General features: G+C 36.9%; 1 protein-coding gene across 1 annotated transcript; it reads left to right on the top strand.

The window, feature by feature from the left end:
• Positions 1–195: 195 nt before the first annotated feature.
• Positions 196–23,797, top strand: LOC149414351 (uncharacterized). Its single transcript, XM_089644145.1, has 11 exons — positions 196–243; positions 3,071–3,247; positions 3,714–5,149; positions 8,421–8,486; positions 11,752–11,860; positions 17,257–17,381; positions 17,794–17,887; positions 19,216–19,304; positions 21,185–21,353; positions 21,800–21,976; positions 23,597–23,797. The coding sequence occupies exons 2-11, from the start codon at positions 3,089–3,091 to the stop codon at positions 23,795–23,797; spliced, it is 2,625 nt and encodes an 874-aa protein (XP_089500271.1). The 5' UTR covers positions 196–243; positions 3,071–3,088.
• The last annotated feature ends 3,725 nt before the right edge of the window (positions 23,798–27,522 follow it).

The following is a 27,522-nucleotide window of genomic DNA, read 5'->3' as shown; positions in this document are numbered from 1 at the left end:
TGTTATGTCATTGGATCAACAAAATCATTTTTTTCATTTCATGTTATATTTGTGATGTGTTCAATAATAGCCCCGCTTAAGCCGACATCTTGTAGCTGTACTACACCATTTTACAGCCACATAATAAAAAAATCATCAAACGTCAAATCGGATGCATTTTCATGTCAAAACTGTCTCCATAAAACAACATGGAAGAGAAAATTGTGATGCAAATGACTGAAGAGTTTCCAAAATAAACCAAAAGTAAGTCTTTATAATAAATTCGGTAAAGGTAACATATCAAAATGCAGCATTTTTCATCTCCTCCGCCGTAAATAATTGTATTTTATATTAATTACATTGAATCGAGGTATTATTTCAAGAAAATACTAGCAAGTCCAGCCTCTATCAATTTTTATTTATTTTTATATCAATTATAACATTACTATTTTAGATATTAGGCTAATAAATAACTTGTCGCCGTTTGTTTACATTATAATTAACTAATCATCAGGGAAGGTAGACTGCCACATTACTCTGCCTTGTCGCACACCTCTTGTTGTTTCATTCACACTCGTTCACCGTCTCTTACATACTGTCTCTTGACTTACTCGAAATATTAACCTTTTGAACGCGTTAATTTGCTCCGTGTTATCTATACCCGTACGCGGTACATATTTTCAAATACGTATGCACGCAATTAAATGTCAAATTATAGCATTCTGGCATGATTTATTGGACTATATAGACAGAACAGATTATTCTCCACAATATGAAAACAAATCCTCGTGTGTCAACACTCTTAGATGTTTATAAAAACAAAAACTCGAAATTTCATACAAAGACGTACCGTATCTTTTGAATGTGGTCCCGCCATTCACTCGGCGTGTGTGTACTTAGGCCACTGCGTTGATAGACACAAGTGGGACACCATGAGCACTTATCATTTTTAGTTATGAAAAGTAGTGAATGACATACTAGTACTAACGCCATCCGTTGAAAAAAATGTAAACTAAAGGACTAAAAGGCGCAAAGAGGCGCACTTGATTATCGATCTTTTTTTATGAAATACAATTTTATTTTTGAGAAATTCTTGTAGATGTCAGCATCGTGATAGTTCTACGAATGTCCAAGTGAGCAAGAAATACATTTATGACGAAAGAGCGCTGGAATATCAGCCGTCAAGGTTTCTGTATCAACTGTTGATACAGCCGCGTGTGGGTATAGACTTTTTGCTGTAAGAACAGTTGATACAGCCGCGTGCAAAGAGTTAAAACTATTCTAACCCTTGATGTGTCTTGAATCGAGTTGTTACAGTCTCAACTGCTGTACAACTAGCCACGTTATCGTACGTATTGTACGATATTATATTTAGATGAGACATGGAAGTGAAAAAACTAGGTTCCACTTTTTTAATAATGATTGGATGATTGTATGTAGCGCCGTTTTTGTGCAAAATCACCTCAAGGGCGCTGTACAAATATATGATACATTTTACAGTTATCTATCTAATTACTACTTATATCCTAGTCAAACTATTATCAATTTATGACTAACAGATTGCATCCGCGTTCGTCCATCACTAATACAAAGCTATATGTACAATGCATTTGATTGATGAACGTAATGCTAGAATGTACATACGTTATTATTATTATCTGGCAATATTTTATTCGAGTTTCGTTGAATAATGTACGTACGTATCTACATTGACGCACTTACAATCACAACGAAATGGCACGGCACCATTCGTCTCATTTTTAACTATTATTATTTAGTGTGTATGAAAGAGCGAGGACGCTTTTTGACACACTTGCTAATAACAGCTGTTGAACACGAGAAACAATGCCAATGACAGTGACGAAGTGTGGATTTTTTTATTGTTTTAATTGAAAAAACATGTTACCGGACAGCAAAGTGCTCATAACATTTTTTACTCCAAATGTGCTAAGAAATAGACAGTTTGTCGGGTACGTGCCGATACACCCTGTACATTTATGTTCTTTAATGAGAGTGTTTAGGAAAAGAAAAGCAAAATTTATGCTGAGCGGTACTACAGTACAAGGTTTTGATCAGAATTCATCTTCCTAAATGTGATTAGTCTCTCGGTATAAGACAGATTTTGAATAATGTAAATCCAGAGAGAAAACTGTGATTAGGATGTATTATAGGCAATACAAGAATGCTTCTCTCAGGCACGTTAATATTTAGTTTAAGGGTATGATAGCTTAAGGCGATGCACTACGTCGTGTAATATTTTAAATTGAGCCGCTATCAATAACAACCCTTTTGAGATGGCAATAAGGTTTAAATTCCCGCTTAACACCATCCGCCTGTTTTGATTTATGCAAGAAAAAAACATGGCCAAAAAGTACCTTTTATTTTATTTTGTGGATGTTCAGGCGTAAATATTTAATTTTTTGCCGATCATTTTATAAATAACTTAATTTGCCACATTATACTATAAAATCATAACCGAAAATGGGTTCGTAAGTAGGAGATTTTGAACTTTAAAGCAGATTTCATAGGCCTTTACATTATTTTTTTCTGGGCTTATAAAAAGACTTATCTAAAAAATACTCCATTATTTCAAAGGCCAAGGTGTATTCTACTCGCAGTATTTAATTGAAGCATCTGAAACATTTCTAGGCGACCAAATTTTCAAACCAAAAACACATGATTTTGCATTACTACGTATGGCATCGCCTTAAAGAGATATGATTTGTTGACAAGTCAAAATATTTCACCAATAAATGAAGATATAATATGTCTTGAAGCCATCTAGTGGAAAATTTAGCACTAACAAAATATTTCCTACAAAAATGAAGGTGGTTGTTTTCAGGTGAAAAATCTAATAAGCAATAATTGTTGAATGAAAAATACTGGTACTTATTGAATTATTTGGCAGGTTTAGAATTAGCTGACCGGCAATTAGAAAGCTGTGGGTTCAATTTCCGTCGGCGGCATTTATTTTTCTCGGAAGATCAATCTGTATTATGAGTGTTTCAGGCTAGTAATAATTATTGCTTGTAATAAATAAATATGTATTTTTTAAATGTTATTTTTTTTCTCTGAACTTCTGGCATCACAGACTTCTCCGAAATTGAAAATGTTGGAAGCGAAGATGGCTCCGCCAGTGCCTGCCGTGTCCCCGAAGTGCGAACTGTGTCGGCTGTGTGCGCGGCGCACGGGAGACATCTGCATCTTCTCACAGCATCGCGGTGACATCTCGCTAAGTCAGCAAGCAATGCTGGTGGCCTCGCTAAAGGTAAGCATTATTAAATTTATTGACTGAGCATAGCGAATTCCGATTTTAACTCGACCATTTTGCATTTTGTCTGGATGTAAATTAGTTTATATGTTCTTTTAATGGTTCTATTGACGAAAATATATGCTTCTCTCTGTTACACAATTACCTGCCCCTGTCTGATGGTGTGGAGTACCTACATCAGTGACATTTGCAACAATTTATTAGTCTGTTAAGAAAACCGGTGCAGTGAACATGTTTCTTCAGTGCATTTAATTCGAGTCTATTACGGATGCTTGTGCAGTGATGACCAAGTAGTGTCCCTCAAGTCCAAAATATTGATTGAAAAGATCAAGGGTAACTAATTAAGTTTTATAACTGTTTTAAATATATTTGCTATTTTTTTAAATTCAAATTTTATTAAGTTTTTTCACTAATATCAAAAAGTTAAGAGAGTTAAATAAATACCATCTTGTTTTGTTTGCAGATTGTTCCAGAAGACGGCCTGCCACAAGTAGCGTGCCGTGCATGCGCCGCACGGCTTTCGCGCTGCTACATGTTCCGTCAGAGAGCGCGCCGTGCGCAACGTCGTTTGCGCACCAGATCGACCCGCTCCGCTGACACTACGCCGATTTGTGAACCTGATTCCGACGGTGGAAACAGCTACACCCAAAGTACACCTGCAGGAAACTGCGAAGTCTCTGATGATGATTGTGATGCTGAGAATACACGCATCGATGGACTCGGTTGCTATAAAATCATACCCGAAGCGTGCGATAAACATTTGTCTGATAGTAATAAATTAAGTTTAAATGATCAAGGTTCTTCCAATTCTAGTCCTAAAAACAATACTTTTGATAATTATTGTGGCAGTAAAACTAATGAAGCAGTATACTCTAAAAATGATAACAGTCACTCTGAGAGTTCAAATATTAAGGATAAAAACTGCTCTGAAAGTTCACATAAAAATGATAAAAGCTGTCACGAGAGTTCACATAAAAACGATAAAAGCTGCCACGAGAGTTCACATAAAAATGATAAAAGCTGCCATGAGAGGTCACATAAAAATGATAAAAGCTGCTTTGAGAGTTCACATAAAAATGATAAAAGCTGCCACGAGAGTTCACATAAAAATGATAAAAGCTGCCATGAGAGTTCAGATAAAAAGGATAAAAGTAGCCATGAGAGTTCACGTAAAAAGGATAAGTGCTGCACTGACAGTAGAAATGAGAATCGCAAAGTAAATAAAAGGAATATATCCGATTCTAATTGTAAAAAAAGCAAAAGAAAATGTTTAAATTTCGAACATAAATACAACTCAAAATTAAAGAAAAATAAAGAGACAATCGATACAGCAATAAATAAAGTTGTCTTAAATGAATTTCTCGAAAACGACATCAATGAGTTATTATTGGACACAAAACTCGATTACAAAAGTGAGTCTGGCGAAAATGGCACAAATTACGTCTCTTCTGATATATTATTTAAAGCTTCACTTACAAAACCGTGTAAGATTGAGAAAAACAAAAATTTGGACGGCACTAATTACATTTGCGAGCGAGATATGTATAATGATGCTGCATTTCGTATCGATATCGACGAAAAGGATGTCTGCTCTATCGTAATGAGTCGTCAAAGTAAAGATAACGACGTTAAAGATTTTATAAAGAGCCTTACGAAAGAAACTGACATCAATGAAGATGTTATCGGCAGTAATGAATCGGTTCATCAATTGGCTAATGACTTTGAAGTCAAAGCACAAAGGAGTTGTAATAAGACGGGAGATTCGGAAGGGGCAGTGGATCTGGGAGTTTCCTGGTGCGAGTCCGATGAAGAGAAACTCCTCCACACGGCACTTAAGATGAGCATCGTCAGACACAGTCAGGACTGGGAGATCAAAAGAGAAACGGAAGTTTGCAATATGTAAGATACTTACTTTTATTATTTATTAGCCCGTTGCCCGGGCTTTGCATAGAGTTTTATGAAATCAGATGCAGACAGTAATTTTCCTCTTATTTTGAATGTCAAGTGTGCAAAATTTCATCATGATATATGTACCAAAATTAGCTTCAACTCTGGTGTGCCGCTATGATGTTTATATCTTTCTTAAAAAAATTGTATCTAATTCGACCGGTCGGAAACTGAATTGACATCGCGTTTGGGTCCCACCCAGGCGTAGTGTGTTCAATTCCTCGGCTGGCTAAGTCCTCCATCACAACACGAGCAACATTTTCCACTTACTGTGGTGGTAGTAGGAGATTTTCAAATATTGTCAGGTTATTTGTAACCGGGGAATGTTTGTATTTCTTTATTTAAAATTATTTACCGTAAGTAGTTTCCCCAGAATAGGTCGGAGAAATGATTTTTTTGATTGCGTCATTTGGTTACTGCGGCACTCAAGAAATTAAAGGGTCGCAAAAGGTGATGCGAGTGGTTTTTCTAAATATTATGTCGACAGTGTGTTTCCTCTTGCCAAAGGTCAAGTGAACAATCTCGAAATAAAACTGTAGATTTGTATAAAAATCAAAGCCACACCAAAGGACACTTTTCTTTCTATATACAGGGTGTATCGGCACGTACCCGACAAATTTTAACCAGCGATTCCTGAGCATATATGGAGTAAAAAATGTTATGGCCACTTTGCTGTTTGGTAACTTTTTTTTTTTAATAAAAAAATTATTATTCATATTTTCACCACATGTCATCACTGTTTTATCCTTTGTCAAATTTTGAAAACCCATCTGGCAATATTTTATTTGAGTTTCGTTGAATAATGTACGTATATACCTATATTGGCGCGCTTTTACAATCACAACGAAATGGCACGGCACCATTCGTCTCATTTTTAACTATTATTATTTAATGTGTACGAAAGAGCGAAGACGCTTTTCGACATACTTGCTAATAACAGCTGTTGAACACGAGAAGCAATGCCAATGACAGTGAGGGAGTGTGGAAATTTTTTAGTTTTTTGTTTTTAATTGAAAAAAAAATGTTACCGGACAGCAAAGTGCCCATAACATTTTTTACTCCAAATGTGCTAAGGAATAGCTGGTTAAAGTTTGTCGGGTACGTGCCGATACACCCTGTATATATTTCTAAATAGTATAAAATAAAGTTGCTATCCGCGTCTGTCTGTTTGTGCGCTTATTTCTTAAAAACTACGCAATGGATTTCGAAATGGTTTTCACAATCCTTTAGAGAATTTCTTCCGGAAGGTTTACATATATAATACATGCATATTATATTTATAGAAAGTAGAGAAAAGTCGATGTTTTGTAATCAAGTCGTATAAATATATATTCGGGCACTACATTGTTAACGCTGGCTAAACCTTATGAGATACATCAAAATAATTTACTATGGAATTGTATATCTTAAAAAGGCCTACAGAAAAGTCTGCAATGTTGTCTATGTCCTAAAGATAACCCCCAGCATCCCCGGGTACACTTTAGCTAGTATAGATATACATTTTAGGTTTTTTGATCAATAGATAAGTCAATGAAGAGATTTTTGTCATATTATTTCAAGTTTGCAAAAACATTTTGAGCGATCGCTTTGTCACAGTTTGCCTTATTTATATAACCTAAAAATATAGGATAAGCGGCAAAATTTTGGTAGATTCGCTGACTTTAAACCGCAGTAAGCAGTTTTACATGTTTTCATATTAATATTTTGAGGAATTGTTTTTTTTTTTTTTATATTAACTCCACACAGGAGGCCCTGAAGAAAATAATTTCCCTCAGGGCCTATGTCATCTTTGGGGATGCTGTGTGGAGGGTCTTTTTGTGGAGAGGAAGGAGTGAACATGGTTCTTGAAGAGTCCCATGTTGTAGGAGGGAGGAAACACAGAGGCCGGCAGTTCGTTCCACAGCCGAGCTGTTGAACTTAAGAACGAATCGTAGAAGCGACCCGTTCTCATGTGACAAATGTCAACCGTATACAAATGTTGGGGGCGCGTTTGGCGTGTATCCCGACTACGCACCGGTGCCGAAGGGATCAATGACGCTAGTTCCTCAGAGCATCTTCCATTGTAATACCGATAGAACAAGGACAGCATACCTACCTGACGCCTGTGCTCTAAAGATTGCAGTCCGTTTGTTAAGATTAGGGAATCTATCAAACGGACCGCCCGTTTTTGCACAGAGTCAAGGGTTTTTTTCAGGTATTTAGGGGCTCCGGACCAGAGATGGCTACCAAATTTGAGAGTAGGGCGCACTTGCGATTTGTACAGGGTCAGCAGTTGTGTACTATTAAAGTATCTGCGGGCCCTGTACAGTACGCCCAGCTTCTGAGAGGCCAACTTAAGGCCAACTGTAATAATTAAATAATATAGTAAATCTATAACCAGTCGCTCGACTGGTTAAACGTTCCCTTTAAGTTCAAATCTGTCAGCTTCAAGCGTAAAGAAGCCTATGCAATATTACATTTGTGTCATGTTTTGTTTTTTTAATTTTAGGAGACGGTTTACACATAGTTCCCGTGAGCACTTAGGCCATAGGCCCATTGTTCTATCTCCCATTTTACCTCATTCCTCTAACAGTCACCCGGTTCCTTTAATGAAGTTCACCAGGGTTGTCATTGGATATGTGGCTATGTCTTCTGGTTCTACAATGTGTCTTCCCAGGTATCTGAGCCTTGTTCCCAACAGAGCGGTACATTGGCACCAAAGGTGAATTGGAGTCTCTTCATCCTCTTCACATTTCCTGCATCTGTTGGTGTTTTCCACTCCCAACAACTGCATGTGTCTCCTGAGATGGCAGTGTCCCGTTAGTAGTCCTACCAGTTCCCTCAGTAGTTGTATGGTTCGCCTTGGGTCTGGTCCATTTATGAGTACTTTGGATTGCCCCATTCCGGGTGCACTTTCCCATTCCTCCCAGTGCCGGGATTTGACGCAAATTTCAATATGTATTTTGGTGTGGCAAGCTGCTACTCCTACGGCCGGCTTGGATCCTGCAAGTGGTGCTTTTGCCCCTTTCCTTGCATGTCCTGGTACCCAGATTAGTTATTTTATTGATGGTGGCAAGTTCTTCAAGAATTGTTTTGCATTCCATCACCAGTCTGGAGTCGCATCGGTTACTTTCCAGTGCCATTAGGCCTGCCTGGCTATCGGAGGATATGCCTATGTTCGTATTCCTGTACCCGATATGTATGTTCTCCTGTGCACAAGCTAAGATTTTGTTAATTTTTCCAGAGAATTAATGGACACTTCCGCGTTGGCGCTTAACACCATGACTGCTAATGCAACTCAACTCAAATTGTAAGTTGCTTAATTTTGTTATTCTCCGTCCCCTCCCCTATGTCATTTCCACCAATCAACTTAACCCTTACAACGCTCAACAAATCGGCTCAGAAATCAACAATACGCAGCTCTATTTTGACATTTTTTTATTTATCGCTTAATCTCTCAGGCCTTTGGCATATTTTGTCAGAAGATCAGAGTACCTCCGTTTGCAATAAAATCCAAATAAGTGGATTATTTCTGAACGTATCCAAAAAATAAATAATGTTTTTGAAAGGTTTTTAAAAAATTAACTTTAATTATGGCTCACCCTAAGCTTTAATGTTATTTATTTTTGGGGTATTATGCCGTGTTGCCCTACCTCCTTCTTTATCCAACGTTTCAGACACTGTATCACATCTGCACTGATGATGTAAACTGTAATGCAGTCCAAAACGTTCAATAAAGAAGAAGGTAGCGCAACGTGGCATAATAACCCAAAAATAAATCTCTATAATACAAAAACATAGGCCGTGAAAATCTCAAATCATTTTATTAGACAAATGTATTGTAAACATTACTGTCACCTCACTTTTATTAGACAAATGTGTTGTAAACATTAGTGTCACCTCACTTTTATTAGACAAATGTATTGTAAACATTACTGTCGCCACACTTTTATTAGACAAATGTATTGTAAACATTAGTGTCACCTCACTTTTATTAGACAAATGTGTTGTAAACATTAGTGTCACCTCACTTTTATTAGACAAATGTATTGTAAACATTACTGTCGCCACACTTTTATTAGACAAATGTATTGTAAACATTAGTGTCACCTCACTTTTATTAGACAAATGTATTGTAAACATTACTGTCGCCACACTTTTATTAGACAAATGTATTGTAAACATTAGTGTCACCTCACTTTTATTAGACAAATGTATTGTAAACATTAGTGTCACCTCACTTTTATTAGACAAATGTATTGTAAACATTAGTGTCACCTCACTTTTATTAGACAAATGTATTGTAAACATTACTGTCGCCACACTTTTATTAGACAAATGTGTTCAAAACATTACTGTCACCTCACTTTTATTAGACAAATGTATTGTAAACATTACTGTCACCTCACTTTTATTAGACAAATGTGTTGTAAACATTAGTGTCACCTCACTTTTATTAGACAAATGTATTGTAAACATTACTGTCGCCACACTTTTATTAGACAAATGTATTGTAAACATTAGTGTCACCTCACTTTTATTAGACAAATGTATTGTAAACATTACTGTCGCCACACTTTTATTAGACAAATGTATTGTAAACATTAGTGTCACCTCACTTTTATTAGACAAATGTATTGTAAACATTACTGTCGCCACACTTTTATTAGACAAATGTATTGTAAACATTAGTGTCACCTCACTTTTATTAGACAAATGTATTGTAAACATTAGTGTCACCTCACTTTTATTAGACAAATGTATTGTAAACATTACTGTCGCCTCACTTTTATTAGACAAATGTATTGTAAACATTACCATCACCTCACTTTTATTAGACAAATGTATTGTAAACATTACCATCACCTCACTTTTATTAGACAAATGTATTGTAAACATTACCATCACCTCACTTTTATTAGACAAATGTATTGTAAACATTACCATCACCTCACTTTTATTAGACAAATGTATTGTAAACATTACCATCACCTCACTTTTATTAGACAAATGTATTGTAAACATTACCATCACCTCACTTTTATTAGACAAATGTATTGTAAACATTACCATCACCTCACTTTTATTAGACAAATGTATTGTAAACATTACTGTCACCTCACTTTTATTAGACAAATGTATTGTAAACATTACCATCACCTCACTTTTATTAGACAAATGTATTGTAAACATTACCATCACCTCACTTTTATTAGACAAATGTATTGTAAACATTACCATCACCTCACTTTTATTAGACAAATGTATTGTAAACATTACCATCACCTCACTTTTATTAGACAAATGTATTGTAAACATTACCATCACCTCACTTTTATTAGACAAATGTATTGTAAACATTACCATCACCTCACTTTTATTAGACAAATGTATTGTAAACATTACCATCACCTCACTTTTATTAGACTAATGTATTGTAAACATTACCATCACCTCACTTTTATTAGACAAATGTATTGTAAACATTACCATCACCTCACTTTTATTAGACAAATGTATTGTAAACATTACTGTCACCTCACTTTTATTTCTTTTTATACAAAATCTATTCCTAAAAAATCACAAAATTTCATCAATTCTTGCTGTCTTAACCTTTGGCTTCATAGAGGTGAACATTTTAATTATTCTGTGCTTAACTTAGATTTGAATATAAAGCCTGGTGTTTTCTCTTTCTATCACCGTTAGGTCATATTTCTAACTATGACGGTAAGGCAGACAACGATTTTTATGAGACCATATGGATTGGATTTGTTCTTCGTAATGCGAGATCATTTACTAATGGAATTGCAATACGGAGAACATATGAAGCACTTGTCCGCAGCATCCTGGAATACAGCTCCATTATTTGGGCCCCTTCTGAACAAAACCATATATCTTAGAAATAGAAAAAGTACAAAAAAGGTTTATGCGTTACCTGTATATGAGGGAATATACATACTATCCATTCCTGTATCCATCCTTGTTCTTAACAGGAATGCTCGATTTCAATACATTAGAAGCCCGCAGAAAAATATTTTTAGGCAAACACTTTTTGAAGTTAATCTCTGGTACAATACACAATCCGCCTATGTTGCAAGAGGTTAACTTTTATGTCCCCAACAATTATACTCGAGGGAGATCCCATGCACTCTTATATGCTCCGAAAGCGAGGACTTCTGCCTATCAGAACGCGCCAATAAACAGAGCGACTCAACTGCTTAACGATTCTGCATTAGCCATCGACATTTTCAATGTCACCTACAGACAATTCAGTAACTATCTTTTAACACATGTCACAAAATAGTAAAACTGCCTCTGTAAACTTTTTAATTTGCAATCTTCTCCATGATATATTGGTGTATAACCGTTTTATGGAGAACATGAAAAAATAAATAAATAAATAAATATGTGCTGTTCATAAAACCGAACAAAAACAATCAGTTCTAATTTTGAAAATGACACTTAAATTCAAAACAAATCCGAGTTGAAACAATCACTCACAGACAGACCCACAATCCAAATTGATATGTTTGATGATGATAATTGTTATTGACAGTGATCATTTTTATTTTTAGAAAAGTTCGCGACGACCTCTATGCGGACAGCCCGGGGGCTCCAGTCAGTTCAGATCTGGTCGCCGAAGAGAAGGAAGTTGCGGAAAAAATAAAATCTTACCAGTGCCAGGTAGATAAGCAAAATAAGATTAAAAAACCGTTGGCATTTCTAGAGGCAAGACAACTGTTGGAGAAGGTTGGGCCTGCTGAGGACGGAACGGGGAGGACAGGTGGCCCTGCATTGAAGCGTTAGGTCCCCAACCCGATAAGGATAAGGGAAAAAAATAATATGTAATTATTCAAGACAATATTAACGATATTTAAAACAAAATTTGAAATGGAAAAATCTGGATCCTTTCCTTGCCAAGGCGCTGCTCTACCAATTGAGCTAATGGGACCCCATTTCCTTCAGTAATATTCAACTGTATCATACTTTGAATAAGAACTAACAACATTATCTTCATTTTCTCAACGCACATTTTTAGTGGCCGCTATCTTTATGTGTGATTGCAGGATTCAAGGCGAGGCGAAGGTCAATTCAATAATAATAATGATATTTTTATGATTTGTATAGCGCCGTTTTTGTGCAAAATCACCTCAAGGGCGCTGTACAAATATATATAATACATTTCTACAATGATCTATGTTATTACTAACTATATATGGAGATAATATGCAAGACAATACTTACCTGGTAGGTCACTTGAGATTAACATTTAATTAACATTAATTAATTATTTATTAGCGAAATTTTGATACAGGATTTAGGACATAATTGTAAAATTGGATATAATTGGACTTTCTCTCAGGAATGGTATATTTAATTTAAGGGTACGACAGCTTAAAAAGGTAAGTTTTTAGTTTAGACCTGAATTCTTTAGGACTTGTTATGTATCTTAGTTTCGGAGGAAGTTTATTCCAAGCCTTCGGGCCAGATGCTTCGAAAGCGCGATCACCAAACTTAGTATTTGGCTTGCGCTTAGGTTCCATCAGTCTGCCTACAGCTGATGATGTTGCTGATCTAAGAGTTGACTGTTTAAGCGTAGAGTGTTTTCCGGGACGCATAGTTCAGAGATGTAGGGTGGGGCCATTTCATTGATGGATTTAAACACCATCCAGCACAGTTTGTACTGGATTCTTTCAGGGCACTTGAGCCAGTGAAGTTATGAGCCGTGCTGCTGCATTAAACACTGATTGAAGTTTGGCAATTTGATATTTTGGAAGGCTGGCATAAATGCCGTTGCAGTAATCGAGACGTGAGACCACGTTATTATTAGCACATTATTTGAAATACAACTCAATTAACCTTGTAATATGTTTATTACAATCCGCCTATCGGTATTTGCTCATTCCTGCATTCTTTAACCCTAGATAACTAAACCGTTTTCATTGTTTCATTGTAACTACACTTTCGTCGAGTGGACTACGCAATAAAACACTAGAAATAAATCATTTAATTAAGATAGGAACTTGTTACATGGCACAAAAGTAAGGTTTATAATGAACAAATTAATATCAGTCTACACAGTGACCACACATGTCAACATTATGTGGACCACAAATAGCCTTTCTACATCTGGTGCAACGGTGTTTGGTCATCCTTGGATGGACACAGGTAGCTAATTTTATGCACGTTTGACGTAGATGGAACTGGAGCTTCTATTGTAGAAGATTAGCCAACATTAACAATAAATATAAGAATATATTAATGTACGTACCTTAACAATAAAAGTTTCGTCCAGCAGACGACGAGATGGTCATAGGACACGTCCTAGTATGCGTGTGGCCGCAATCGCGTCACGTGCTGCACTGTTTACTCAAATTAGGAAGGTAACGAAAGAGTCAAGGTCGGGGAGCGGGGAGAAGTAGGTGATTTCGAATTTTGCCGAGCTTTTAGTTATCTAGGGTTAAATAACCCCGACATCTCTCACTCGCTTGCACATAGGAGTTGAGTGGGGCGGAACAGACAGAGAGATTCGAATCAGGTTTCACGGCCATAAAAACCCTCATTCCAGGAATTGAATTATTACAATAACAAATAATATACTATCCTTTTGTTACACGGATGTAAACGAAAGGCACGAAGATAAATATAAAAAGAAGACTTGTATTACGATTGGATAATTATGTACATATAGTTGGGACCTTTACAAAAAGATTGGTATATAATATCCGGTATACAGTGGCGAAACTATAGGGTGGCAGAGCCGCGAGCTCAGAACTCAGAAGTAACCTAACATTTTTAACAAAATTTAGTAAAAAATATAAATTTTATTTAAGTACATAAAATCAACTAAAGTTAGACACAACTAAAGGCCATAAAGAACATATTTTATCGAGTATTGGACATCATTATTAATCAACTGAAATCGTGTTTCCTTCCAATGAATGAAATTGTTTCCAATGTCAGTGTTTTTCAACCTGCCACTTTGCAAAATTTAAAAGACACTAATCTCTTAAAAAAAGCTCTACAATTTGTTATATTTATAAAAAAAGACATATCTGAATCATTTGCCAGGGAAATTCTCAGTTTTCGGTCCACCTTCAGAGACGAAATAGAAAAGGCTTTGTCTATTAGAGAACTTGCTGATTTATTAATAATAAAGAATCATTTTATATCGTGCAGCTTTCCTGAAGTATGTACTGCATTAATGTTATTTGTTACAATTTCTGTGACTGCAGCTAGTGCCGAAAGGTCATTTTCGAAACTAAAATTAATAAAAACATATTTAAGAAAATCAATGGGACAAGAGAGGCTACGTAACTTGGCTATTCTGTCTATTGAAAATTCAATGGCCCGATCTTTAAACTTTGATGACGTTATTGATACTTTTGCTGAACAGAAAGCTCGGAGAAAAGAATTTTATTCATAAATATCTTGTAAATACTAAATTGTTTTTTTCCATTACACCTACATCTGTAATATGTATGATTTTGAAAATAAAAATGCACACATTAGTAATAATGTGAAAATAAGAAAATACACAGATTTAGGAAATGAAATAAAAAGAATTTGGCATTCTCAGACTATAAAAATATTACCATTCGTTATTTCGGCTACTGGCATTATACCTAGCTCTCTCATTCAAAATTTAGGCGTATTAGATCTATCAAAAAATTTATATATAAAGATGCAAAAGTCGGTCATTTTGAATACATGTAGGATAACGAAATATTTTTTAAATATTTATGTTGAGGGATCAGTAGGATTTATAGGCCCTGTTAGAAGTTCTACCGAGCCGAACGCTCTGATATGAAAATATCCGGAGTTGGTGAATTATTTTCCCATTTGATCTCTGGTGATTTGGCGTGTTGTTCTTGTATTGTTTTGTATTTATTTTGTTTATATAATGCACTTGCATAATGTTGATTGACTAGATGATCATTTGTGGAAAAGTGTGTGGAAGGGTTTAGTTTTACCTATGGGGAAGATTTAACCCGGACATAAAATCGGAAGTTTAGAAATTAAAAATCAATTACAACGCGACTGTGATTTTTACTGGGGGCCCCATTCATTGCCACAGGCCCCCGATGGTATAGTTTCGCCACTGCCGATATATAAACTACCTTTCCCGGCCGTAAGTGTGTTAAGTGCAGTTTTAAGAAAAAGACATTTATGTGTTTTGAAAAACTTTCATCAAGATTACTTACATTGTAAATAGAGTGGATACAAAGCGCGTATTCAGATTAATTGTTTTGAATTTTCAAATTGCATTTAACAAGGATTATACAATTCGTGGCAAGAAACGTCTCTATCTAAATGACAATTTTTATTGAAAGTTTCTTCAGGTCGGTAGGTAGGTTTCTGATTTGGGAGGCGGGTTTGGTTATTGCCGCCCCGGCAACCATTTGTTGGATAACCAACACCTCTGCCGTAGGTCACTGTCACGTCTGATGAGCTTGGACCCTTGTCAATCACCAGGGCTATGATGGGGCTAAGGCAAGGAGGCATAATGTGTAAAAGCATTGAAGAACCTTGATCATGTTGTCAGGTCTGAAGGTGTTTTGAGAGTCCGCCAGGTAGAGATTCGGGGGGAAGGAGTGCGCGAGGCCATCCTCAATTAATCAGTATCCATTGAACGTTTAACGGAACAATGATGATTCATCTTTGTGTCACCTCGACAGCATGCTTGGTAATCCAGTGTAGTCTCCAAGGAATTACACTTCAAAAACACAAATAAAACCATTGTTTAATCCAAATAACTGATTGTATATTTTAATCTCTTCGAACAATACCACTCGAACAAAGAACCGGCTTATCTCGCGCAGGAGTCAAAACTTCTGTTTTATGTTTGGTTAATTTACACGGAAAGTCTCCGAAGGATCGGTTCATGGTATTCGCGTGATCTTTTCCATTTTTTTTCAATATTAATTTGTCCCGCAAAACGCAACGCACACCGCGGCTCGTCCTCTCCCGTATTGTCCCCGATCTTCCTACCCGCGTTACTTTGCCCGCCCGTCCAACCGATCGCAGGGCAGCCACCCGAAAAAACTCTCAATAAAACAATAATCGGGCACTACCCTGGCAATCCAAACTTGCACAATTCTTTAACGTTACATCACCCCAAGTGTTTCGCTACGTTTGGTAATTAAGTAGGGGTGGCCAGGTTCTTCGGGTGAGGTGTGTTCAGGTCTGCCTACCAGCTGCGTGTCGTTCTGGATCGTGAGAGGCTGGTTTGGGGTCCTTTGATCTCTCCAACTGATCACTCTCAAACCATCGCCTTGCACCCCAGCGGTAAGGATAAATCATACGTCCGTAACTCTTGAACACACTAATCCCTAGATTCCTACCCATCCCTTATACATTTTTCCTTCCCAAAACTAACGGCTGTTGTTCCTAATCCTACTGATTAACTGTTCAGCCGAATTTTCGGCTCAACACTGCTCAAACGCACAACTTGCCTCTTTCCAACGGGAAGGTGACGACTGAGCGATTAACCAATTTAAGGAAGCCAAACTACTGGATTAAACTTGCCTCAGTAAATGACTAGTTATAAAAAATGTCGTCAGAGTGAAAAGTCAAGGTTACACTTTATTTTTAACAAATTTCATACGTTTGTTTAAAAAAATATAAAATATCGGTTTATGTGTTACAGTATTTAAAAAAAACATATGCATTAATAATAAATACAATTATTAATTCGTCAATATTAATTTGACATTGAAAGTTTTTACTTTGATGTCATTTTATTGTCTATGAAAGTGGGCGGGGCCACTTAAGATAATCAACGGTAAAGAAGTTTGGAAACAGGCAAATCGAACGTTACAAACAAATCACTTGGCTGATCGGAGCCTGAGATTGAGCGTTCGAAAACTTGGGAACAACGGCCGTTACTCTCCTTCCTTTTCTTAAAAAGAACCTGTGCACAGCATCCCCAAAGATGATGACGGAAATTATGTTTCTCAGGCCCACGCTGATGCGAACTCTGGCAGGATAAATTATCTAACACGGTCACTATTTTTAAACGAAAACGGAACGTACAAACAAAGTCAGTTATTTTTATGTGATTTTTTTTTCATTTGCAGTTATGTAGTGAATCATTTGGTGCAAAGTCTCTATTGAAGAAACACCTCTCCACCTGCTGGTTACAGATTGGCGACGGGAAGGGAGATGAGAAAGAGCAAGGGACGAACAAGCAACAAGACGACAGGTGAGATTCTTTTATACAAACAAACGCCAAAAATCGTCATTTATACATGGTGTTCGGAAACTAGCGGTAAAAACGGTGAATCTAGATCAAATTTATTTGTGATATATATTCTGATTCTTGATCGTGCCATGTCTTCCTCGAGCGTCACCGACTTCTTAAACCGTTCACTTCCGCATGATACATTCTCCTTACGCTCCCTTCTTCGTTCATCCGCTCTACCTGTGCGACTTCTTAATTTTATCCATTACACATTATTTGGACGTGATCAATATGTTCGTACATGGTTTTACCACACATACGCCTCAGGGATCTCACTTCTACAGAAATCAGTCTATTTTCATCCTTCCTCTGTCAGTTTGTGCATAAAACACGCAAGATCAATAAATTAATATTTTTTATGCGTCAATTTCAGCGGAGTCACTTTGCCGCGTGATTCGCACAAGGAACTGCGCGGCGCGACGCAGAAAAAGGAAAAGACAAAGCGTAAAAAAGACCGCAAGTGCAAGGTAATTATTTTTCCACAAATATATAATATTATGTATTAAAAATAATAATTTTGATGGTGTATCTATCTCTGTGTCTGTGTGTAACTCCGGTTTAATGAACTCTAGAACTAGAATTTGCTTTGGTTTTCAAAATTGGAACTGATTAAACATGATTTAAGATTTTCACAACCAAAAGTATTTTTGTTATTTGTTTTTGGGGTGTTATGCCGTGTTGCGCTAACTAATTCTTTAGCCAACGTTTCGGACAACGTTACAGTTACCCATCGTCAGGGCAGATGTGTCCTGAAGTGTCACATCTGCCCTGATGATGGACATTGGAACTGATTGTTCATTCAGGCAAGCGATAACTAGGTACCAAAATTAATCACATAGTTAAATATTCTATATTTCTTTTGTTTAAATTTAAGACAGATGTCGTAATTTTTCAAGTATGACAATTTTTTTTTTTTTTTTTTACTTTCAGCTCACAAATCATACAATCATAATATCCTGTAATTTTAGTTGTATATAGTGGTGTCCGGAAATTCAAGCAAGCGGAAATCTGGTGAATTTAGATTAAAAAATAATTCAATCGGAATATTTAGGTTTTGGAGTTTTTAATTTTTTTAATTTTTAATTTTTTTATTTTAATTTTTTTATTTTAATTTTTTTCTTTCACGTTAGAATTTTTAACCTCACTGGGACAAGCCCGTATTGAGGTTAGGTTTTTTTTCAAACTTTTAGAGCCGGGTATACACTTCTTAAACAGCTATTACCGTAGAGTCAATTTGTTCACTTTTAGGAACAGTTCATATGGTCTCATAGGAATCTTCTTCGCATGGTTAGAAATATGATTTAAACGGTGTTAGAGAGAGAAAACACCACGCGTTATATTCAAATCTACAAAGTAAGCACAGAAGAATTAAAATGTTACCTCTTTGAAACCAAAGTTTTCGAAGAAAAATTTCCGCAATTTGAGAAATATTTATGAATTTTTAATCAATTATTTTTATATGAAACGACAAAAAGTCAGGTGACAACAAAGTTTATAATACATTTGATAAATACAATACGTAATTTTTTCGTTATCAGTAATTTTAGTTAGTGTTACGTAGAAAAAACGTAAGGTGATCCATTTTTTAAATTTTGTTTGATTTCAAAATTTTAATCTGTCAAAAATTATATGTTTTTTACTAATGATAAAATTTGAAATCATATCGCAACATGGAGTCGAAATGTGATGCGGATTTGTACTGCGATTTTCCGGACACTGTCCCTCCTGTCTCTTTGCTTATTCCTACGGAGAAATGAAGCGATTGTTTGTTAGTTAGTGGTTTGTTTGTTTGTAGGTTTGCGGCGACGTATTCAGTGGGCGCTACCAACTTTTGGTGCACCGTCGCTCTACCTGCGCCCCCTCAGCGCCCCCTGCTGCCCTCAGGTGAGCTCCCCTTTCTCACACTCTCAGTATCGTTCCTCTTTTACATTAACTGCACACAGGAGACCCTGACATTATCCACGAGAACAATCGATCCAGACAATACGTAACTCGAGAAGTGCTGATTAAACTTATCAGCACCTCGAGAAAAAATCGCAGGCAATCTGGTTATAATCAGAGATGTGCAAAATGGGTACCCAAAACCATTTGAAATGCAAAATGGAAATGGGTCCAAACTTTTCCATTTCAAAATGCAAAATGGTTTTTACAAAAGCATTGAAAATGCAAAATGGTTTCTCAGGTCAAACAATTAAAATAATTATAGAATTTTTAAACAATTTTGTCATTTAATAATGGACATCAATGTAGAACAAACATATACATGATGGTAAATCCAAAAACACCACGACTACAGATTATGAAACCACAAAAAATTTGCGCAGGACTAATATTGTGAACGTAAAAACATAGAAACTGCTATCTAACATATATTACAGCGGCCCCATGTTGAGTATTTGAATCAGTATTTTTTGTAATGGTATCACTCAATTGCTCCTACCAGGGAGCAACTTGAAAAATGTAACTAAATGTATCTCTCATAGGGAGGTTGAGGACCGACTGATATTTGGGGCTTATGAAAAAAAGATGAGTGGAGATAATAGGAAGAATGTTGCAAAAAAGCATTTAAAATGGAAAATGCAATGAGAAAAGCATTTAAAATGGAAAATACCCATTTTGCATTTTGCATTTCCATTTGAAATGGATTTATTTGAAATAAAGCACATATCTGGTTATAATGCTGTGTAGTTAATTTCTTATCGGTTGCTGGAAAGTTCCAGATGGAAGAGTAGATGATTGCATCAACACCTGGGCAGAGTGCAGTGCGCGCGCGTGTGACCAGTGAGAGTCTTTTTAAGCAAAGGGCGGAGAGTATAGACATATGAATATTAGTAGACCTGCCCTAAGTGATTAAAAGCGTATTATCCCCACTCCCCATTGGAGCCGGCTGTGCTCGCGTATGGCTTCAAGTGAAATTTGAAAACGTGACGTCATCATTCTTGTGCGAACTATGGTCGAGGCATCATCGGTTCATTTTACGAAATAACACGGCAAAATGTTGACTTGTACTATGAAAACTTGTAAAAATAGATGTGAAAAAGAGAATAAACCCAATTGTCGTATTACATTCCATAAGTAAGCATTATTTTACTTTATTTTAAGCTTATTCACACCGTATTATATGGATCAGTTTTAGAAACATATACTATCACATCACAATGTAGCGATTCTCAAGTGTGCTCATCGTTGTTTACTGGGGTAAGTAAATTATGAAACATTTGTAAAAGTGTCTTAACTAAATACTCTGAAACTAACTACGACTCTGCAAACAGAAGAAATTTACTTTTCCGAATTTGGACTTCGCAAATTAGTTCATAACGTGGCGAGTAATTTGCGCTCCCATGTAAAAATGTCTATTCACTCAAAAGCAGATTTTACTTTTAAGAAGTAAATGGTGATATTATAATGCGAGATGCCTATTTACTGTCAGATTGATTTATTGACGAATCACAGTCAGCTTCACTCCCTTCGTTCTTCAACAGTTGATTTTACCCCTCGCCATCATCTCCTCGTCTATTAATTCCTATGTCTGTGGCGGAGAGCATGTTTTTAGGAGGAAAAGTGTGTCCAGGAGTGACGGACTTCAAAGAGACTGGAGAGGTCAAAGGGACTCCCTCGACCAGTCCACTACACAGCTGACAAACTTCATCTCATGAACCCGGGCACCTCCGCTTTGTCGTGCATGCACCGTCCGTAGTGAACCCTTTGGGACGAACACCACGGGAATCAACCGATATCTAAATAATGTGTTTTATTGTTGTCAGGGAACACATGTGTGAGGTGTGCGGACGGACCTTTAAGCAGCGCACCGTGTTGTTGCAGCATATGGGCACTCACTCAGGCCTTAAGCTGTTCACGTGTCCGCTGTGCCCCAAGACCTTCACGCGCGGCGCTCACGTGCATGTGCACATGCGCATACACAACAATGTCAAGGTACGCCAATCACCTTATTCATACTTCGTCTCATACGGCTCCATGACAAAACAGAACATTGTAGAAACAAAACTTAACTTCAACTCACCTAAAATCGTAGAATAAAGAAGAAAATTAGAACATTTTACACGTGCTTTGTCTCATTTGAATTTCGTAATCATGGTGAAACACAGTTTTGTATCGGAAATTTAAGGCTTGATTGGCCACGAAATTTAGATCACGAAACACATCCACGTGGCATTTCTTATGTTCTTCTTTATTCTATGTCTAAAACCTATTCTTTTACTTTATTTCTTATTCTGAATCGTTGTCTTTCACCAGCTTGATGCAATAGTCTCACTGGCTCCTGCCAGTTGACATCAGTTGGGCGGTATTCACATAAAAAATCTTTTAGATTGTTCGTTTTCGCACCCACCCTCAAATGTTTCAATGCGTGTCGGTTGCAGCCCTTCGTGTGCGAGACGTGCGGCCGCTCCTTCACTAAGTCCTCGGACCTGCTGCGTCACCGGCGCGTGCACTCGGACGCGCGCGACTTCCCTTGCCCGCTGTGCCACAAGGCGTTCAAACGCTCGGGCGACGTGGCCAGCCACATGCGCACACACTCGGGACAACGCCCCTACAAGGTATAAATTAAAAGAAAAAAACATATTGACAACTAATATTGACTCTTCATACTGTAAAAAAGTGTACCTCTCTGACAAGGCATCTTATTGCAAAAAACAGCCCGTTTTATGCTGTTTTCAAAATGGTATAAGATTGATGGTTTAACTTTAAAAAAAAATATGTTTGAATTTAACTCTTTATTTATTGAAAATATATGATATTATAGCCTTCTTGCAGTTAAATAGATCCGCCACATCTGCTTATCTATTACTAACTTCATGTAATTTAGGTATAAGTGAGTATTTTCAATGCTCAACCCTGGTATTGATACATTTAAACATTATTTTTGAATGAGTAGCTTGCGCAAGTACAGGAAATTCATTGAGGTTAAGTAAATTAGGGCTGTCTATACTACCAATTACGATTTTGAACATAAATATTAAGTTGGAGAATTTTAATTCTTCATTAAATATTTATTTATTTATTCACATCTAAGGCTTTTACATGCAAACATTATTGTAGGTAAGTTGTTCAGGAGTACGATAATGTAGGTACATTAAATTTATATTAGGTCAATGGTACGAAGGTCATTCTACATTATGTCGTTGACTGATAAATACATTGATTTATAATTGGTTTCGAAAGCAGTACCTCTAGGGCCAGAGCCTAGGATTAAGCCACTCAACCACAGATATAGTAAAATAGTGATTTTAAATGTTTTTCTGCGAATTTCTCTAAAACAATTATACATCAATATATGAATATTATCATAATTTGCAGAAAAAATGTTTTAAAAAATTGAAATTTTTTAGTTGGATAATTGGAGTATATGATAGAGGTTTCATATTTATGACAAATAGAAAACAAAAGAGGATATAAAAAGCAAAGAGTTCACAAACATACCAATTTTCTATGTATTTGACTTTTTACGTAAGTATGAGTAGACTTACATTTTATTGGTAATGATTTAAAAGATATGATATTAAAGCCTTTTTGTACCTAGCTTCTGTGCAGTTAAACAGATCCGCTACATCTGCGTACCTATTACTAATTTCATGTAATCTAGGTACAAGCGAGTGTTTGAAATGTTCAGTCTTAGAATTGTTGCAATTAAAGAGGGTTTTAGATAGAGTAGCTCTTATGCACAAACTTCATTGTTATGCACTCGAAAGTGCTCATTTGATACGAGAAGAAAGATCACAGGATCGCTTTAAAATAAATCATTGGAAAAGGCGTGTTGAAAGGCCAAAATTATTGGCCCATTTGAATTGTCTTCATTTGGCCAATTACCCCTTGAAAGGTTGGCGTTGAATTTCGGGACACATTGCATACACGGTGTCAGGAAACTCGCAGTACAAGCGGGAAACGGGTGAATCTACAAAACATCGATTTTAAATGAAATAAAAGAATGAACACCAATCGTCCGTTAACAATGTACAACAATCTATTAGAGAAAATAATTCCAGCGCACACGAAAATCAAAACAAATTATAAATAATATATCCTTTGTGTCGCTTCATGTGCACGTCCGTAAACTACAATAGTACGTAAACGGATGTAAATGCAGCAACGCAATGGGAGGGCTATCGCTAAATGTGTCAATTATCTCGTTACTCACTAATGAATGTGTATATTTCCAGTGTGAACCGTGCTGCAAGTCCTACACTTGCCACTCTAGCCTCTTGAAGCACCGCCGCAACAAGTGCGCCCTGAGAAAGCCCCCTCCTACGGCCCCATGCAGCCCCCGAGCAGATTGCCCGCGTGAAGCCAACAAGACCTCGACTCCAATTTCTCAACTGACTAGTCCAACAAATACAGGTTCCGTCATAACAGAACATTGAAGAAAAGTGACGACAAAAGAGCTAACCCTAACCTAACCTAACACACTTCGGGCGGGAAAGGTAGTTCTACCCGTTCGGTCGATTGATGCTTAACGCTGGGAAGGGTAATTCTACCTTTTGCGCCGGCCAGATTTCAATGGCAGAAAAGACGGAATTATTCTATATTATATACCAATCTCTTTGTAAAGGTCCCAACTATATGTACATAATTATCCAATCGTAATGCAAGTCTTCTTTTTATATTTATCTTCGTGCCTTTCGTTTACATCCGTGTAACAAAAGGATAGTATATTATTTGTTATTGTAATAATTCAATTCCTGGAATGAGGGTTTTTATGACAGTGAAACCTGATTTGAATCTCTATCTCTGTTCCACCCCACTCAACTCCTATGTGCAAGCGAGTGAGAGATGTTGGGCATATTTAAAGAAAGCAGGTATGAGCAAATACCGATAGGCGGATTGTAATAAACATATTACAAGGTTAATTGAGTTACATTTTAAATAATATTCGATCTTTGTTTATTACTTTTATAGCTTGGGTATACTGAGTTATAGCGATGTAAAACAAATTAGCGTGGTACCTTTATTTTCGCCCGGAGACAGCGTAGCGCCAGCGCAAAAAATACCCACCAGAAATGTGTTAATTTGGGTAACGCCGCCCCGGGAACCATTCATTGGATAGCCAAGACCTCTGCCATAGGTCATCGCAAGTGGTTCAATATGTTTGATGATTCAAGGGCGAGGTTTGTCTATGTCTTAAATGTCTATGAAGCAATCTTCCGAACAGGCCTTCCATTGATATGCTTGGTGTAACTATAAGTGACCAGCTCAGGTACGGGGGCTCCATCGAAGCCAGAGTAAAGTTGGCCTCTCAGAAGCTGGGCGTACTGTACAGGGCCCGCAGATACTTTAATAGTACACAACTGCTGACCCTGTACAAATCGCAAGTGCGCCCTACTGTCGAATTTGGCAGCCATCTCTGGTCCGGAGCCCCTAAATACCTGAAAAAAACCCTTGACTCTGTGCAAAAACGGGCGGTCCGTTTGATAGATTCCCCAATCTTAACAAACGGACTGCAATCTTTAGAGCACAGGCGTCAGGTAGGTATGCTGTCCTTGTTCTATCGGTATTACAATGGAAGATGCTCTGAGGAACTAGCGTCATTGATCCCTTCGGCACCGGTGCGTAGTCGGGATACACGCCAAACGCGCGCCCAACATTTGTACACGGTTGACATTTGTCACATGAGAACGGGTCGCTTCTACGATTCGTTCTTAAGTTCAACAGCTCGGCTGTGGAACGAACTGCCGGCCTCTGTGTTTCCTCCCTCCTACAACATGGGACTCTTCAAGACCCATGTTCACTCCTTCCTCTCCACAAAAAGACCCTCCACACAGCATCCCCAAAGATGACATAGGCCCTGAGGGAAATTATTTTCTTCAGGGCCTCCTGTGTGGAGTTAATATAAAAAAAAAAAATTTAAAAAATGTCTTGGTGGGGAATTGGACATCACATCAATGGTTTTAGGGAGACATTTTTACCTATCTATCAAGACTTTCTCGACCCATCGCCTTACAGTGGGAAGGATAGATTCATATTCAATGCAATTCAATTCAATTTTTTTTATTTATTTCAAAAACATTACAAAATTGTTAATTTCAAAGCGTTTTTAAAATATTTTTGGAATAAGAATTCTTAGATTAATATTAACAGTGCGAATATTTATTTATTTATTACACGCCCTAGTGGGCTTTTCTTTAAAAAAAAAATACAAGCATTTTGTATCAGAGTAAACACAGAATGAAAACAAAATGGCAAAAATGAATCCTCACGCATATAATTGAATTTAAAAGATTCAACAAAACAAAATAGTAGAAGTGGAGAAGTTATATGGGTACATAGGTCTATTTGTGTCTAGAAGAATAAAAGTGATAGAATATACAACATTTATACTGATTAGTTTTCAAATGAAATATATCATCCAGATCAGAAAGACTGTGAAGTGTCGGAATCGGAGAATTTTGGTAAGCTATTGTCCTGGTGTTATTGAAGTAAAAAGGTAAGAAATGTCGGCATGATTTTTTGGGAACATGGATATTGATACATTGAAGTAATTCGGGACAGTCAATTTTAAAATGTAGTATCCTTTGTAACAGTATTAAATATAAAATATATGTATTGAATATAAACTATACCAGTGATAATAGAGCTTGCCTTTTAAAGGAAGCTTCATTAATTCTGTTCAACAGCAAGATTGCTCTCCCCACAGGCAAGACCATTGGCATATTAGTTCTGCAGGCCGGGAGATAGAATAGTCTATGTTGTCGGTGACGTAGATAACCATCGGGAACATAGAAATGAATGCTATCCATGATGACCGAGTTTTCAAACCATCCACGAATCAGTCTAAAGAAATGTGTAGCAATGCGCACATCTCTCCTGACCCGTAGATAGTTCATTCCGAGCATACCCAGAGCCACGGGTAGTAGCCATACTCCCTCATGTAGAGAAATGTCAAGAATTTCTTCTGAACTCTCTCCAACACGAGAGAATACTTTACCTGGTGTGGACTCCAAATCACCGACCCACTTTCAAGTCTACTCCTTACTATGGAATTAAATAAAACTATAAGCACCCGGTTATCTCTAAAATTCTTTGCAGTGCGTAGAACAAAGCCCAGATGTATGCACATATGTGCATCACCCCCGGACATACTTACCTCCAACCCTCTTTCCTTCCTAGAACTCCTCCTCCTGAAACCACGGTTTTGATGGAATAGTCCTTTGTATTGAGGCATAGCAGGCTCCTTTGGATTGGCTAACAATGCGCCAATACTCCGACCAAACATTGCGGGATCTATCTATGATGATGGAAAAAATGTCAGATAGGGGAATGTGGTTTACGAGGGTAACAACAGGGTTGGACGTTCCTTGTTTTGCCAAGGCATCCGCAATATCATTACCCATGACACCAACATGTCCAGGAATCCAAATCAGAGTTACAGTTTTACCAGAGCTTTGAATGGAGGCTATCATCTCTCGAATAAGGCATACAAAGTGATCATCAGGATGAAGCAGAGGACTGGATTTTAGTTTGTGGAGGGAACTGAGAGAGTCAGAGAGAACGAGGGAATGTTCAAAATTATTTTTGATTATATATTTGAGAGATTCTATTATTGCAATGCACTCGGCTGAAAATATTGAAAATTGATTTGAAATTCAATGAAATATTCTGTCATTAGAATTATTGTTTATTCTGTCATTAGAATTATAATTTATTCCCTCATTTTTCCAAAAAAGAAATTTATTCACTCATTCGAATGAGGATCGGACATTGTTCCGTTCCTTCCCACCTTTTTAAAATTCACGTCGTTGACTCCCCAGATTGTACATTCTGTGGTCTAGAAGTGGGAACTTTAGATCACATATTTTTTGGTTGTCCCTCTCTAAACAAATATCCTCTCTTCTATCAAGCCTTATCTAAAATTGCCTCCCCTCCATTCAACATCTCATCTCTTCTAAGTCTGAACTCGACTCCAATTTTCATTATAATTTTGAAATTTGCCTATTTAAATAAAATTAATATTTAAATTCACCTTTCATTTCTCAATAATTTTAAATGATGGGCAAGAACACCCTTGAAGGGTGAAATCCAGAAATAATGGAAAACAAAAAAAAACTCCTCCTTCCTTTCCTTGAAAGAGCCCCCACACAGCGTCCCCAGG

The sequence above is a fragment of the Hesperophylax consimilis genome, chromosome 20, assembly GCF_061612785.1.
Source record: "Hesperophylax consimilis isolate HC1 chromosome 20, BYU_Hcon_1.0, whole genome shotgun sequence".
Lineage (NCBI taxonomy): Eukaryota > Metazoa > Arthropoda > Insecta > Trichoptera > Limnephilidae > Hesperophylax > Hesperophylax consimilis.
The sequence above is the reverse complement of the archived record's forward strand: the minus strand, read 5'-3'. Positions and strand labels throughout refer to the sequence as shown.